The sequence below is a fragment of the Bemisia tabaci genome, chromosome 7 (assembly GCF_918797505.1).
Source record: "Bemisia tabaci chromosome 7, PGI_BMITA_v3".
Classification (NCBI taxonomy): Eukaryota; Metazoa; Arthropoda; class Insecta; order Hemiptera; family Aleyrodidae; genus Bemisia; species Bemisia tabaci.
The window spans coordinates 51,428,257-51,443,936 of record NC_092799.1 but is presented as its reverse complement, the minus strand read 5'-3'; the positions used below and the strand labels follow the sequence as shown (position 1 = coordinate 51,443,936).

At 42.2% G+C, this 15,680-nt stretch overlaps 1 protein-coding gene across 1 annotated transcript in view; it reads right to left on the bottom strand.

Moving 5' to 3' along the window:
• The window catches only part of RhoGAP100F (Rho GTPase activating protein at 100F), a 144,744-nt gene that overhangs the window by 84,069 nt on the left and 44,995 nt on the right, over positions 1-15,680 (bottom strand). The window contains exon 2 of the mRNA XM_019054794.2: positions 11,757-11,834. Coding sequence (XP_018910339.1) covers positions 11,757-11,780 — 24 coding nt within the window. The 5' untranslated portion in view covers positions 11,781-11,834. The remainder of the gene's footprint in view (positions 1-11,756; positions 11,835-15,680) is intronic.

Below are 15,680 nucleotides of genomic sequence, written 5' to 3'. Positions count from 1 at the left end.
GTTTGGATCGAATGACGTACAAATGCACGATTTTCAGGCCGATCTTGCACCTCCAGAAGCACAAACGCCTCTTCCTCCCCCTCGACGTAAGGGAACGCTTTCCTCTTTTGTAAACTGACACAATAAAATGAGCGGGTTGGAAAAGTGACTAGCTTTTTTTACGCTCGACATTTATTCATTTTCTTCATCCCGCCTTCGGCCCTTCCTCATTTCATGTCCTGCTAAATCGAAGCCGCTTGGCGAGGGTATGTATGAGCCGAAGCCGAGTTCATTTGCAGACGCCCCTACAGAAGACAAGTACTCCTTTAAAATTGGAATTTTTGAGTTCAAACTGGCTGTGACGGATGGTAGACTGGTTTTTCCGGAAAATCGTGAGCATTCTAAATTATTATAAAGATATTTTTGGGAAGAAATGATTCATGCATTTCTCAGGAGTGGATCCAATAAAAAGACGCGACAGTTCCCGAATTGGATGAAAAATGTGCGTCAAAGTTAGAGAGGGGAGTTACAAGAAATAAATGACGTGAAAGGAAGAAAACGAAAAAGAAAGGTTTACAAGAAGCAAATTGGGTCTGAAATTATTAGCCTAGTAAAAACGCGGAGATTACGTGGAATCTGCTCTGCGAAAAGAGATGGTCACGTGCATTTCACCGTAGAGAAATACGAGTGTGTAATGTAAAAAGTTGCTGATGAAATATGATCCGCAGAAAATTTAACGGTCACTGCTGACTTTTTGCTGCTTGGCAGTGGATTTTTGACTGGTTTTTTCTCGGTTGGGCGTTAATTTTAGTAATTTGTGTTGCCCAAATCGTGCGAAATTTTTGTAGAGAAAACATCTACGAAAATACTTGAGTGTGTCTAGGGGTCCCTTGCCTCCATGCGGCCAAAAAACCCCCACAACCTTTTCACGTAATCCGTCGTTCCCCGGACGAATGTACATAACTTCATTTCAAGATTGCAAAGTTTAATCAAACACGGTACTTGCGCGAAATTTGTACAAAGTGTTCCTGATTTTTGCAAAAGATCAAAAGAGAGATCAGTTAAATTTTCAATGCGATTTGCGAAGGGAGATTTGGCAACGTTGAGAAGTAGTTGCGTCCTTTCGTGAGGAAGACGAGGAATTGACCCGCGGTACGATAAAGAGCGAAAATCAATCGAAACATTAATCAAAGTCAAAGTTTAAGGAAGTCATCCGTGGGGTGAAATTAGTAGCGTGGCGTGCTTTGCGATATATCAATTGATCTGCCACTTAAACCTACGGAGAAGGATCGATAAACAGGGTGCTCGCATCGAACATTTTAATAATCGATTCATTACTACAGCCTCAAATGAGGAAATATCGATAATGGATCATTGAAGCCTTGCCACTGGGCGAAATCTGCTCATTACGAAAGGCCGATGAATAGGGAGGACAATCTGACATGGTTTCACCCTCGCCAGAAGGGACTCAACACGCGAAGCACCCTTTAAATTAAGAAAGTGTTACATGCCAAGTGACGGATCAAACCACCACTCGAAAGAGATACGTGCGCAGCTGAAAGTTTCCAGGATTACGAAGCCTAAAGTTCAAACTTCCCGTCTTGACTTTGAGAGCTCTGGACTCGGTCGAGCCAAGTCAGGCAGGCTTCTCATTTCGTCGCTCCCCTGACGAAAGAACTTAATTCCATTTCAATGTTGCCCATTTTCCCCTCGTATATTGCGTTTTTCCGAGAAGAATACATGCAGCACATTATGAATATTTCAAGGATATCTCTTTTGATGTCATGCAAAAATCAGAAGAATTTTGGACAAAAATTTCACACGTACACATGTTTTTGTAAAAATTTTAAGAGTTCGAATTGATTTTGCAACCTCGGGATGGTGTTACGTTCTTTCGTCCGGGAAGTATAATGAACAGCGAACGGAAATCTCCCGAGCTGTATTCTCTCTGTTTACTTCCTCTTTGCATGTAAGACGGTGAATAGCAATATGTTCGCAGGTTTTTGCCTATACACTGGAGAAAAAGTGACATGATTCAAACGCGATATTCTTGAATTAGCCGCCAAGAATAAAGGACCCTTAAATCACGAAAAAAAGATGCTAACATCAAGAAAACACATCTTTGATATCAAACAAAAACCTTTCCGACTGAATTTGAATTAGATTTTACTATTCATTCAAAAGTTTTCCTTGTCGGTAAATTCAAGTGTCACGTTTCCGGTGAATAGTTTTTGTGCACTTGTGCACTGCAATATTTGGCTACGTTGTCGCACAGAATGATGTGACTGGTACATGAAAAGCGTACTTAGCTTGCGTCAAGTTAAAATCTCTGACGCCGTTTGGTTCGTTTAAATAAGAACCGAAGAAACACCTCGAAATTTTCCGAGAAAATTCCCGAAGGGTTCAAATTCCAAAAAAAAAAGTTCGTTGGTTCGTTTATGAAAGAACGAAACGTGCCAGAATGCGACGTTGCGAATCGAAATGCGTGTCCTGGCCTGGCTAGAAGAGGAAATAATTAGAGGCGATTCGGTGTTCTAATTGCAAAGCCTACGGATGCAACTATTCGTGTTCGAGGGATGTCCGTGTTGCATACACACAAAATTGCAGGCGTTCTGGTTTTCTCTATTGCAGTGCTTGCCCATGACTGCAAAAATTTGTAGTCAATGTATCGCATCGCATATGCGATCTGGGATTTTTTAAGATTTTAAATTAGGAGCGTGTCTGCCTCAAACTTTGAATCTCAATTGATCGATCGACTATAAGAAGTATCAGATCGTTCTGCTAAATCGGTAGTGACTCCAGCAAGTTGGCACCATTTCAATTCCAAATCTATGAAAAATATCAATTTTAGGTGGGACTAGCTGCCTTAACAAGAATCGATTGTTTTACGAACATTTGAATTGAAGAATAATGAAAAAACTCTTTACACGTTATGCTTTGCTGATGACCAAGTACTTATCGCCCAAGATCAAGATGATGCTGAGTACATGACTCGAAAGTTGGTGGCTGAGTGTCGGAAGTGGGGCCTCGAGGTGAATGTCCGCAAAACTGAGAAGTTGACCGTTGGCGGGAATCAGCAAAGTATAGAATTAGAGGATGGGCGGCAAATTGGAAGCTGCGATATTTACAAATACTTAGGAGTGCTTTTAACCCAGGATGGAAGATTGGACCAGGCCATCAAGAAGAGGAATATGCTGGGTAGGAGGGCAATCGCTATGTTAAATGGAGTCCTTTGGGACCAAAGGATCTCCAAAGAGAACAAAAGGAGGATTTACAACGCGATTGTCAAGAGCATAGTAACCTACGGGTGTGAAGTATGGCCGAAAAAACAGCGGACCCGGGAGGTTTTAGAGGCAACAGAGATGGACTTCTGGCGTAGATCCGCTGGTATTTCCAGAAAGGATCGCGTCAGGAATGAGACGGTACGGGAGATCATGGATGCCAAGCAGACCATCGTGCATGACATTATGACAAAACAACTCATCTGGTATGGTCATGTCCAGAGAATGGCAGGAGACAGGTTGCCGAAGAAGGTCCTCGACTGGGTTCCTCCTGGGAGAAGACGCAGAGGGCGCCCAATGAAAGGTTGGGGGGAAGGGCTTGAAGCAGAAATGTTAAGGTGCTCAATCCCCCAAGATTTGTGGTTTGAAAGAGAGCAGTGGAGGTTAGGAGTCGTAGAGCGCGAGGGAGTGCTGTAAAGCGACTTATATGTATGTGTATGAATTGAAGAAAAACAGTGTTGCCAGCTTTCAAAAATCACCACTGTCCAAAGTGCATAGGACCCACATCATATGGATAGTCTATAAATACGGCTCTTTGTCACAATGTATAACATTCGGGGCCGCCTTGGGGAATGGCTGTTTAAGGAATGACTACGAATACAGTCCATAGGTCGTATTTATAATCGTTCCTTACACAGCTCCATTCAGGGCCGGATTTAAGAGGTGGCCACGTGTGCCGCGGCCCATGGCGGCAAATTCAGGGGGCGGAAAATTTTGCATTTTTTTTAAATGAAGGTATAAAAAAATCGGATTCAGAAAAAAACTACAAACGAGAAAAAGTATCAAAATCTCTTATTTCGTGAGAGTGTAGTAATTTCTAATTTTGTCGTCTTTCAGTGATACAAGAGACAGCACCTTTATTTAGTCGAGTTTTAAGAGAAACCAAACACGCAACTTGGCCCGGAGCGGCGCGGCGCACGAGATAGAAAGGAGAAGCCCTCGGCGCGGCGGTCAGCGTGTAACACATAGTAGCGCCTACAAGACTGCAAGAATACTTCACGCATTGAGTCAAACACATTATTCTGGCATTTTTCGGGTTAAACGGTAGGCTGCCCATTGGGGCCCCACCCCAAGGGCTCCATATTTCGACACGTCCTCGTCCTTACTGACATGCTAGGGAAAAACGCCGTATGAGCCTTTAGGCGTTGCCAAATTTTCGTTGCGAATTTCCAAGGGAACAGTTTAACATTTTTCTTCGAATTTTTCAGTCAATTTGGCACACAATTAAATCCAAAATATCTGAAAATTTGAGGGAAAACTATGCACAACTTTCCTCAGAACTACATGTTTCATCCGGGGAAATTCGGCAACTACTGAATGATCAAACGGCGTTTTTCCTCAGCACGGCAACTGACTCTCCCCATACAGGTACTCCAGAAGCATCTCCCGGCAAAGTTATTTCAAAGTAGACTTTCAAGGTCATCTGACGAGCTATCGAGTGAGTTTCAACCATCGGGATCGGGTAGCTCACTTGGCTACCAACGCTACTCTGTAGAGTGTTTTGAAGGGCGCTCCACCGGGGGGGGGGGGGGGAGCGAGTGGACGGCGAAACAGGTTAATTAATTACCCCCGCGGCACTCGCACTCCGGTCTGGTGTTTCTGTGTTCCTCTCACGCCCTCGAAGCCGGTATTTATCACAATGGGCGGCTTTCAAGGGTTGGAAATTGAGTCGCCGCTCGCGATACCGGGTCCCGTCCCGAGATTTAATTTTCGTGAAAGGTTCCCGCTTCCAGGGATCCACCGGATTCCCGGCCTCGGGACCCGGGACGAGGCCCCGTAATGTAAGCACACGTACGGACCACGGCGCCGCCGAGTCCACGGGGGACCGGGGGGGGCACCTCCAAACACCGACGACTTGATTAGCCCCTACCGTTGATGAGTCAAAATTTATCCGCACCCGTAAAGAGTTTGTCAGAGGCGATGGATACCTACGGCTCCGTTCCTTGCGCCAGCTAAATATTTGTTTCTACCGCTGAAATTGAAGTGATTTAAACAAATTCAATTCAACTGCATTTCACCTTCCAAAACGGACTATGTTTATTCAAAAAGAAGCAACCCACACTGAGTTGAAACTGAGAAAAAGAGGTTTCAAGTTTCATTCTTGCCGGCCAGGTTGGCCTAGTAATCAGCGCGTCTGACTCTAGGGCAATACTGTCGTGCTAAGGAAAAACGCCGTATGAACATTGGAGAGTTGCCAAATTCCCTTTAATAATACACGAATTTCCTGGTAAAGCTATCGATATAATCCTTCCAATTTTTCAGATAATTTTGTTCGCAATTTCACCTAATAGGTCCGAAAAATTTCAAGGAAAAATATTCATAACATTCCTCCAAAATGAACATTTTATCGAAGGAAATTTGGCAATTCTCGAATGTGCATACGGCGTTCTTCCTTAGCGCGGCAGAATAGGTCCCGGGTTCGATCCCGGTGGTGGTGTCTAATTTTCACGGAAGTGACGAGTAGATCTGCTGAAACAGATTCTACTCGGTCCTAGTCCCTGAAAATTTGAAAAGTTGGGAGCATGGATGTGCCTAAATCCTTCGATGTCTACGGACAGTAAACATAGTCTAAAAGTTGGGTGAAGGTGCCCTGTTACGCTCCAACTTCTCGTGATGTAAATCTGTATCGACGCCAATGCTGAGTATTCAAGAACCATTCATAGAAGGGCAAGAAGAGGGAAAGCATTCTACATCCCCGTGCAGACAAGCAGTGGGTGTCTCGATGTACTTAATACACGGCCTGATTTGACGTATTCGGTTGGCGTACTGCCGAGAACTCTAAAAAATCCATCAACAGAGGACATCAACCGTCTTTAACTTGTTCTTAGATATATATTTCTGGCACCACGAATCTTGGTATCACTTATTCATCAGATCAGGAGCAGAAAATCTTAAAAATCGTATGAAAAAATACAAAAAAGGGAGTTTGAAAAATTGGACTTGCACATTTTTTTAAGTACTGATTGGATTGTGGAATTGACAGTTTTTAAACCTCTTTTTAAACAGAGACCTGAAAGTAGAAGTTTTCATCTGCTACCAAGAGGCTTATTAGCGGGTCAGGTGCTTGCACTAGAGCTGCTATTCCGGACGGTCCCAGCTGGGGAGTATCAATGGACCATGTTACATTGGAGAGACCGCGCGTTGGTTGATGGGAATCGGCGCCATTTTCGACTATGTACCTTGTCATGACTTTATTTTATTGTATACTAGCAGGAAAACCCGTGCTACGCACAGGAAAACCCCACCATCAGCAATCACTGTGATTAGTGATCAGTTACTAATTGTGTTTCTGAATTATTATCTACTATTTCAAAATTGGTGAGACGCACTGGTTTGATTAAAAAGTAGAGATTAGTAGTATGCTGCTATTTTGGTCCGTTCTGCAATAAGCTCACATGATAATTATAATAATAAAAATTACCCAATCAAAAGTTGGTTATTTTCATGAAGATTTGTTACTTTTGTCAGTTCAATGTTCAATTGAAGTTAGCTGGTGAGTTTCAGCCGCGAAAATTACGGGATTTAGCCAGCGGTTTCTTTTAATTCACAGCAATGGCGGGTTTGTCATCTACATCGCGGAGAAAACTTGATTTTTCCAGGGATTTTGTAAAACAAATTAGAAATTACCCGATAATCACCACGGTATCACGGCAAATACGTCGTGTTCCTAGCGAATTTTTAAGATCATTACAATTGCGCGTTATTCACATCAATATCGTGGCATACACGCGAATTTCTGACTCAATTAAGGCTACGTAAATGTGCGCATAAAACTCATAAACATCTGTTACTTGAGATGGGCGAAAACGTATGATTTTCCTTCAATTTTGTATGATACCACATACCCACTCCGGAGTTCAAATAGTTGCTCGCTTCAATTCTGCTTGTTAAAAGTGACGAATTGGAAGAATCCAATCTAAATTTCACGAGAACTATGGGATGTAACCATCGGTTTCCCTGTATAAGATTTAATGTTTTGAAATTAAAAAAAAAAAAAAAGAGCATTAGCGATGATTTAAAATTTTGCATGTAAGACTCATGTGTTTCGGTTCCACGATCGGAGTCAAATATTGATGGAATGCGCGCGAAACCCCCGCTTCTCCTCCGATTGAAGCGTTGCACGCCGTCTTTATGTTCCATTTTTATTTATTTATTTTATTAATGAAGCCAAGCAACAGCTTCTCTCAAAATTTCCCGAGAATTTGCCTTAATCATTTCAAAACAAGATAAAAGTAACAAAAAGTAACCCCAGGCAACGTGAAGACTAAATCACAACAATTTTTTTACTTTCGAACTTGAGCAGGTAAATGTTTTCAAAAAAAAAAACAAAACAAAACGAAACGAAACGAAAGGTTCCGGTTGTGCGGAGCACATTTTTCACTAATCTTGCAAAAAAAAAAAAAAAAACGGAAGGAAACTCGACCCAATGCGCGAACCAATCGCGAAAATCGCGAACCAATGCCGTAGACTGAAGAGACTACGTCAGTCTCTTTATTCTATGCCGATGCATAGACAGATTTTCCAGATTTTCACATCCCTGAGAGAGTAGCCCGGCAACGGATGCACGAGTCGGAGCTCGCAAAAATCATGGCGCGGCGTTTCCAACAGCGCGACGCACAGTGGATCGAGCCAATGGTAAAGGTCGGACATAGGCCCAAAAATGAAAGTGAAGGGACATAATGTTTCTTGGCATTTTCTTAAAGTAGACTCTTTAGCCGAACATAAAATACCAATATTACATCTGAAAAAAAATTTAAAGCGATGTAACGGACGTGTGATACACCGTGTCCATATTGAGGTGAATTTCGGGTACATTTTTAGCCTAGACGTTACTCCTAAATTTTAATTATCCTGCATTTTTGTATCAAATTTTGGGGGTTGTCCTCTATTATTGATGCAATGGGGAGAGAGAAACACCCGTTGCCATATTTTTCATCCTTATTTTTAATACTTATATCAGTGCACAGACATGGTACCCTAAAAAACCCGGTTTTCCAAATTCAGTGAATGATTTCGACATTGTTTCAGAACATTACAAAGAAAACCGACCTAGAGGAATGTTCCTTATATCCCTAGGAACCAATATCAATTGAGAAGTTTTGCCTTTTTTTGCCTTTTTAGAAGTTAGGCCTATAAATGTGATGACAACTCGCTCCTCGAAAAAAACCAATATTTGAATTTTAAATGAAAAGTCCTAGTTTTTTGCATCTAGGAGGGCTGGAAGGCTCCCATTGGGTTGGTATAACTTACCACCGTTTCGGATTGGCTTTCGGAAAAAATTAGTCATGCCCTCCCCCCCTCTCCCTTCCAACGCCAATAATATCATCTTGCACCACAATCTTGTTCTTCCTATATCAAAAAAAAGGAGGGAACACTAAGTCAATTGATCGTAGCGCAATTTGATTTCTATTTTGGTCAATATATGCATCAATTTTAGGAATTTGTGACTTTATAAAATTTTACTCTCCCCTCCCTTTCAGTAAGTTTTATTCTTTTAAACAAATGTTACTCTCAACCTCCTACAATTCTGCAGAAATGATGCCCCTGGTTTTCATGAAAAATCGTTCGACTTGATTGTTGGTTTGAGTTTTTTACAATTCGTCGCTCTTCTAACGTGAGGGCGTATCTCTATTTCCGCATGAGCCCCAGAAAGATGAACTTATGTCTAAAACGGGGTTCACGTTGAAATTGAGATACGCCTTTACGTCAGAGGAGCGACGATTTGAGCGGTCCCATATCCTCAGATTTGCGTTTGTTCCTACTTCGCTACGATAAGCGATCAATCAGCGATACTGATAACTGAATCAAGATGATAGTACGTCTCAAAGCTGCAAGCTGCTCGAAACTGCAAATGAAGGCATCATGCATTTTTTGTTGGTCTCCTCAGATCCTATTATTTCGAGCCTCTGACCCCAAATTAAGGTGAAGAAAAAGTCAAAACTCCTTTTACCGGAAGCTCTGGATCTGCTCGTCAAGGAACAGTGCTTGGAGCACCCTGTATAAGTGGAATATTTCTGCCCCCTCAGTTTTCATTGTGAGTCATAAACTCTCTTTTTTATTTTAATTAAGTTTTGCTTTGTACCTGAACAGCTCTTTTAACCGCGTATCGTATCCAGCTATAGTAAATTTTGGAAGCGGGGGAAGGGGGGGGGGGCATTGCTTGTTTAAAAATATTCACATTGAGTTTACAGCAAAATAAAAGAAGAAAACAAAATATTTGTAGCTCAGCAGAAACAAATAAAAGAATAATTAATCGCAATAATTATTAGAGCATTTACTATTTTTTGAAGGGTTTCAAAGAGGGAAAAAAAATCAATTTTTCCAACAAACCGCTGACTTTAACGACTTTTCAATATGATATTCAGCTTTCTCGTGAAAAATTACCGCAGAAACATATATTAGTGTATCATATGGCGGTTGACAGTCACACGATAACCCTATGTCCGCGCCGCCCTATCCTTCGATCCACAGTGCGACGCCGAACTCGTTCCATCCTCCTCGCACTCGTTGGACGCCGAACTCCTTCCATCTTCTTCGCACCCGTTGCGCGGACCAGAAGAACACACGTAAAATTTATCAGCTGTCTTCCAGCGCGAGCCGCGGAAATCGCTCCATCTCGCTCGCACTCTCTCTCGCACCCGTTGTCCTTACGGGAAAATCGACACACGCGGACCGCGATATCCCGCGAACCGGCGGGCGGATCGCGAAATCCTCCCTTATCCGGCGCCTCGGGGTAGAGAGGGATCCCAGTGCGGAATCTCAGGGTCACCACGGCCTCCTGTTCACGAGATCCGCTGATACGTGAGTGAGTGAGTCAGTCAGTGAGTGAGTCAATCAACGTGAAGTCTGCTTTAATAGTATAGATTGTTTTATTGTTAGCCAATGCTATGTTGTGTAGTGTATTTTTGGAATCATGGTGATACAGTCAATAATTCAAAACTTGTCTGTGCTTTAATCTCGTGATGGAAAAAATGTACTTTACGTTCAAAATTTGAAATTTTGAATTTTAAAGTTTTCGCGGTTTTTTGGAAGAATGCAGTGGTTGGAGCTTCCTAGGCATATTACTCGATATCAGCTGATAGCAAACAAAGGTTACCAAGGAAACCGTAAACGTTTAACAACTATCGTGGCCATCGGGGCGATTATTGAAATGACATCGACTCTATGTCGCCGCTTACGACAGGACATAGCCCTATCTTATCCGTGTAATATATCGTAATTCGATATTGTTTTGATTTTTAAATGGAGCAATTTATTCATAAAGTTCCGATTAGTTTTGGCGAACGGGCCCCTTAACCTACGTCACTAGGCTCATGGGAATTTTTTTAACTTGTCCTGGACGGACTCGTCTAAAGGGCTGTGAAAATATACAATCTAATAAATACAAAATAACCAAATATCTAAAAAGACAAAATTTCAGTTAGAGTCAGTTTCAGTCTTATTATTGCACAAACTAGTTATTTGACAAAAAAAGAAGATGATCACTAGAGCCTTCAAAATTAAAAGTATACAACAAGTGATAGTGCCATGCATTCTGCATATCAAGGGCCAATACACATTTATACACCGGCTTTGTAAATCTGCTAAGTTACAAAACATGAATCGACAGTTGTCGGATTGTACATCAATGACAAAATGTGTCTAGGCCCTCATTCTTGACTACAACTACCGTCGCCAGAGCCGCTTTCCGACGCGAATGCGTTGGAGCTTACTGCTTGTTTTTTTACCTCCTGACCTCGGTCAGTAGGGCTGACTATCTTTTCCACACAAAGTACATTTGTGTTAATTTTCCGGTTATCGTTTCCGCACAAAATCATTTTCGCACATTTAATTTTTTTTTTTTTTGGGGGGGGGGGGGACGTCGAGCAAAATATGAGGCATATTTAAGAAAAATGAATGAACAAAGATTGAAACAATTATTTCTTACTTTACTTGGCAGTCCAACAGGGATCATCAGGGTTCAGATTTTCGTCCGTGAATTTTCCATTTTCATCTGCGCGCTTATACTCCAACTCCTTAATTATGTTACCACAAATGCACTTTGTGCGGAAAAGATGTCTGCTGTCAGTAGTCTCTTTTTCTCAATGTGCATTTAAAAACGTGAATCGATATGTTTATTACAATACAACGGATTTTTCATCGACTCACAGCACTCAGGAGTAAGAACTACTGCAGATGACACTGCACCGCTGGAAACCAAAACAAAACAGTATTCCCAACTTTAGACAGGTTTTTCGATTTTGATAGAGCTTCCAGGATTGATTGAAACTTCCTCTATTCCAAAGTGTCTGCTCATATTGCCACTTGACATTTTCGCGGGTGATTTTCATCAGAGAAAAAACTACTTGATCTAACTCTACTACGCACTCCCCCTCGACGAAGAAGAAGGAAGAAGCAAAAATGAAGGCGGAGCATTAAACAAAGAGCATTGGGAGCGGGACTCGGAGGTGAAGCTTGCGCCGCGGCGAAGCGAAATAAAAATGAGAAAGGACTTACCTTTTTGCGACCGCAGCAAAGCATACCGTTATCCGGTAAGATGCTGCGTGGAAGTAGATTTCAGCTGGCTCCTGGACCCTGCAACACAATAAAACAACCCGGGTTACTTTTTTTGGAGTCGGTTCAACTTTCCAGATTAATCTACCTTCTTCCCGCCGTTCCTGGCCCTGGCCATCCGCGCCACTTTTCCCTTTTCTTTACGACGACGCCATTTTCCACGCTGAGTCCCTCTGAAAAACCCGTTGTCGTTAGCGCTTTCATTTGGACTTGCGACATTAAGTGTGGCGATGAAAAATAGAATGGAGGGATATGGATAAAGGCATGATTTTGTTGAACTTTTGGGCCTTGTTTTCCTTGCAGAATAGTGTGGGCCCTTGTGTTTTTTTCTTGCATATTCAATAAACTGAAACACATTTTTGAAAAATCCTTGAAGCACTCAGAATTTCCTGACACATGTCTGATTTTCGTGATATTTTAGGTAATGGTTTTCCCTGATGACATGGAATTTTCTGATATTTTCAGTTCTCACTGACGGTGGACGCACCCTCGACAAAATTCAATCTTCGGGTGATACAGACGACTCGCGATGGAGTTACTTTAAAATCAACTGGATCTTGCGTATAAATAACAGATATTCAGTTACGGGACAGGAAGTGCAATGGGTGCGATGTCGAAGAAATGAAGTGGAAATTCGATTCCATCTTCGCGTGCGGATGTTCGCTCGCGATCCGCGGGGTGAACGGGCGACGGGCGTGAATTAGAGAGTGCCATAAAAATAGCTCCACTCTGGCTAAGATCTAAGTGATTAGGCCACCGACCGCGTGGCTCTTACAAAAATTTCCTCTCGTAATATACGTGGTCTGTCCGGAAAGTATCAGGACTTTTTAGATTTTGAGAAATTGAGCTTACCTATGACATTGTGGCTTTAATCTCCTTCGAAGTACTCTCCGTAAGACACAATGCACTTGTTCCAGCGATTTTTGAGCTGTTCAAAACAGTCCAAAAAGCACTCCTTTGGGATGTCCTTCAGCGCTCTCGTCGTATTCTCTTTTGGGTCATTGATGGAGTCAAATCGAGTCCCTTTCATTGGAGATTTCATCTTTGAGAACAGCCAGAAGTCGCAAGGAGCTATGTCTGGACTGTATGGAGGATGTGGAACCAGAGGAATACCGAGCTTTGCCCAAAAACTGTTGCACAAGACAGGAGGAATGAGCCGGAGCGTTGGCACAAATTTCGCTGCCACTCTACGGAGCCCGAGTTTTTCAGTTAAAATTTCCGCAACGACGGTCTTCGGGATATTTAGCTGCTTTTCCAGTTCCCGCATGGTTAACCGACTGTCTTGGGCAATAGTTTCCCGAACTTTTTCCACATTATCGGGAGAATTCGTCGACGAAGGTCTCCCGGACCGCGGATCACTAGCGACTGTTTCACGACCCGATTTAAAGCGATCATATCACTCATAAATATTGCTCTTGCTCATAGAATCAGTGCCAAAAGCTTTCCGAATCATTTCCATGTTCTCCTTGGCAGTTTTTTCTAGATTAAAGCAAAATTTAATACAAATTCTCTGATCTTCACGCTCGGTCATTTCACGAAAAATAAAAAACGCGACGATAGCACTTGACACACACACTTTGATCAGTTGATTGCAATCGAATGATTAAAGGTGTGAAAGCCCGATTGTGTGGCTGCATTGGAATGGACATTGGCAAAGTCCAACCCAAGTTTCAGCTCATTATATGCATTACATTCCGAGATAATCAAAAAGTCCTGATACTTTCCGGACAGACCACGTACACGCTTCCATCGATTGGACGTCCAAATGCTGATTGATTATTTACAATAAATGCATATTTTAGAGACCCCCTGTCTTCTCCATGATGTAAAAGATCCTTTGCGAAACCAAGGCTTAGATTCGCCAAATGATGAGTGATGACCAAAGGGTTGGGCAGTTGATTCCACATTCCACAAACAATCGTAACCTAATTTGTAGAAAGGACCACTCCGACATTCATCGGTGATCATTAGGTGATTTTCATTTGATTTTTTGCGGAACAAGTCGACCGATCATCATGAGGTGAAAAGCGGCGTTGACCACCGAATTTAAGGAATCACCCGAGTACATTGCTCAAACTGTTAGTAAGTACGGCGCGGCGTCTCTAAAGAAGATCGTCTCTTTGGAGCACAGCTGAAAGCGTAGAGAAGGTAATGATAGCGGGCGAAAATGAAGTACAAGAGGGATTCGTTAAAGTTAACATGTTAAAGGGAATTTTATCGGGGCGCGCTTTGGCACCGTTTATTCTTCCTTTCTCTTCGTAATCCCCCACCCCTCTTCCTGCTCATATTTAGATGCACGTAAATCTTCAATTTCGTTTTCGTTTCCCCTTTAATTATAATGCACTATTAATATCAACTTTTCACCCCTCCTGTCCTCCCTTCTTATACTATTATTTCTTATTTACATTCGTTATTTCCAGTTCGTGCCTGGCGCTGACACGCAATCTGTAAGTTCCTTCCAGGCCATTTCTCCGGACTCCCCCGCGGCAACTGCCAGATTTTACGCGTTAATCTCATATTCTATGTCGTCGTTTTAAAGGACATCATCTACCTGTGGTTAATGTAGGAGAAAAACACAGAAAGGAAAACTCCCTTGAGATTAGACCAATTTAATTCCCTGACTTCCCTGGTAAAAATTGGCAGTAGAATCTGTGTTCCAAAATACCATAGACCTAAAGCCGGCTCTAAGCTTTCCAATAGCTTCTATAGCCGGCTACACAATTTCTTATAGCCTTTTATAGCCGATGGCGATTAAGCAACAGCCAGGCGATAAAGTGTATGCTAAACGTTACTACATATAATTACGGATGCTAGGACTTAGTGAGTTTTTGGATTACTGCTCTCTTTTTGGGCCGTAGTATCTTGATTTATTTTGCGAGGAAAGCTCCGTACTTTTGATGGATGCTTGCCATTGCTAACATATTAGAGCGCCTTCAATTTCGTATGATACTGTGCAATACCTCTGGGGTGAAATAGTTGCTTCAAGCGCCGTGGCAGGCGGGCAGCCAGCGCGAAACGTGCATTGGCGCCTACAAACCTAACAGGGATGCTTCACGCGTTGCGCAATGCGTGAAGTATCCCTGTTAGGTTTGTAGGCGCCAGTGCGTCGCCGCTCCGCTTTGCGTTGGGCTCCAATATTAAATCTCGCGGAGTCAGCGTTTTTCAACTCATGATTTTGAAATGTTTGCACATCCTGTATGGATTATTCTCATTTTAATTGATGAAAAAAAGTATGTATTAAAGAAAAATGTGTGTTTTGTAAATATTAAGGTGATTCCGTACAAACTTAAGGATTTACAAAGCACACGAATTTCTACACAATTTCTTTTAGCCTTTTATAGCCGATGGCGAAAAAGCAACAGCCAGGCGATAAAGTGTAAAGCCCGGCGATAGGTGCTATAGTCCAGCTGCATAATTTTGTATCACTTCGTACAGCCCGGCCGTATGATTTTCTCCGCTTTCTACAGCCTTCTTTATTCGGCTATAAGAGCTCCTATATGGTTTTTTGGAACGCAGCTGCTATCGCCAATTTTTACCAGGGTTTCCACCATTTTAAAGAGGAAGAAATTCGTCGACTGTTTTGGGGAAGGCGAATCTCATGTTCAGCGCGGTATTCTCTCCAAATAGAAAAATTGTCTGACCTCCAGCGAAATTCCCCTCACGAAAGAGCGTAACTACATTTCAATGTTGCCACATTATCCATCGCAAACTGCATTATTACCTTGGAATTCTCGGGCATTTTCAGCTGAAAATTTCAATGACTTTCCCTCTGATTTCATGCCAAAATCAGAAAAATTTTGGAAAACAATTGCTCTGGTATATTCTTGTGAAAAATTAAATTGCCTGAGTCAATTTTACAACCTTGAA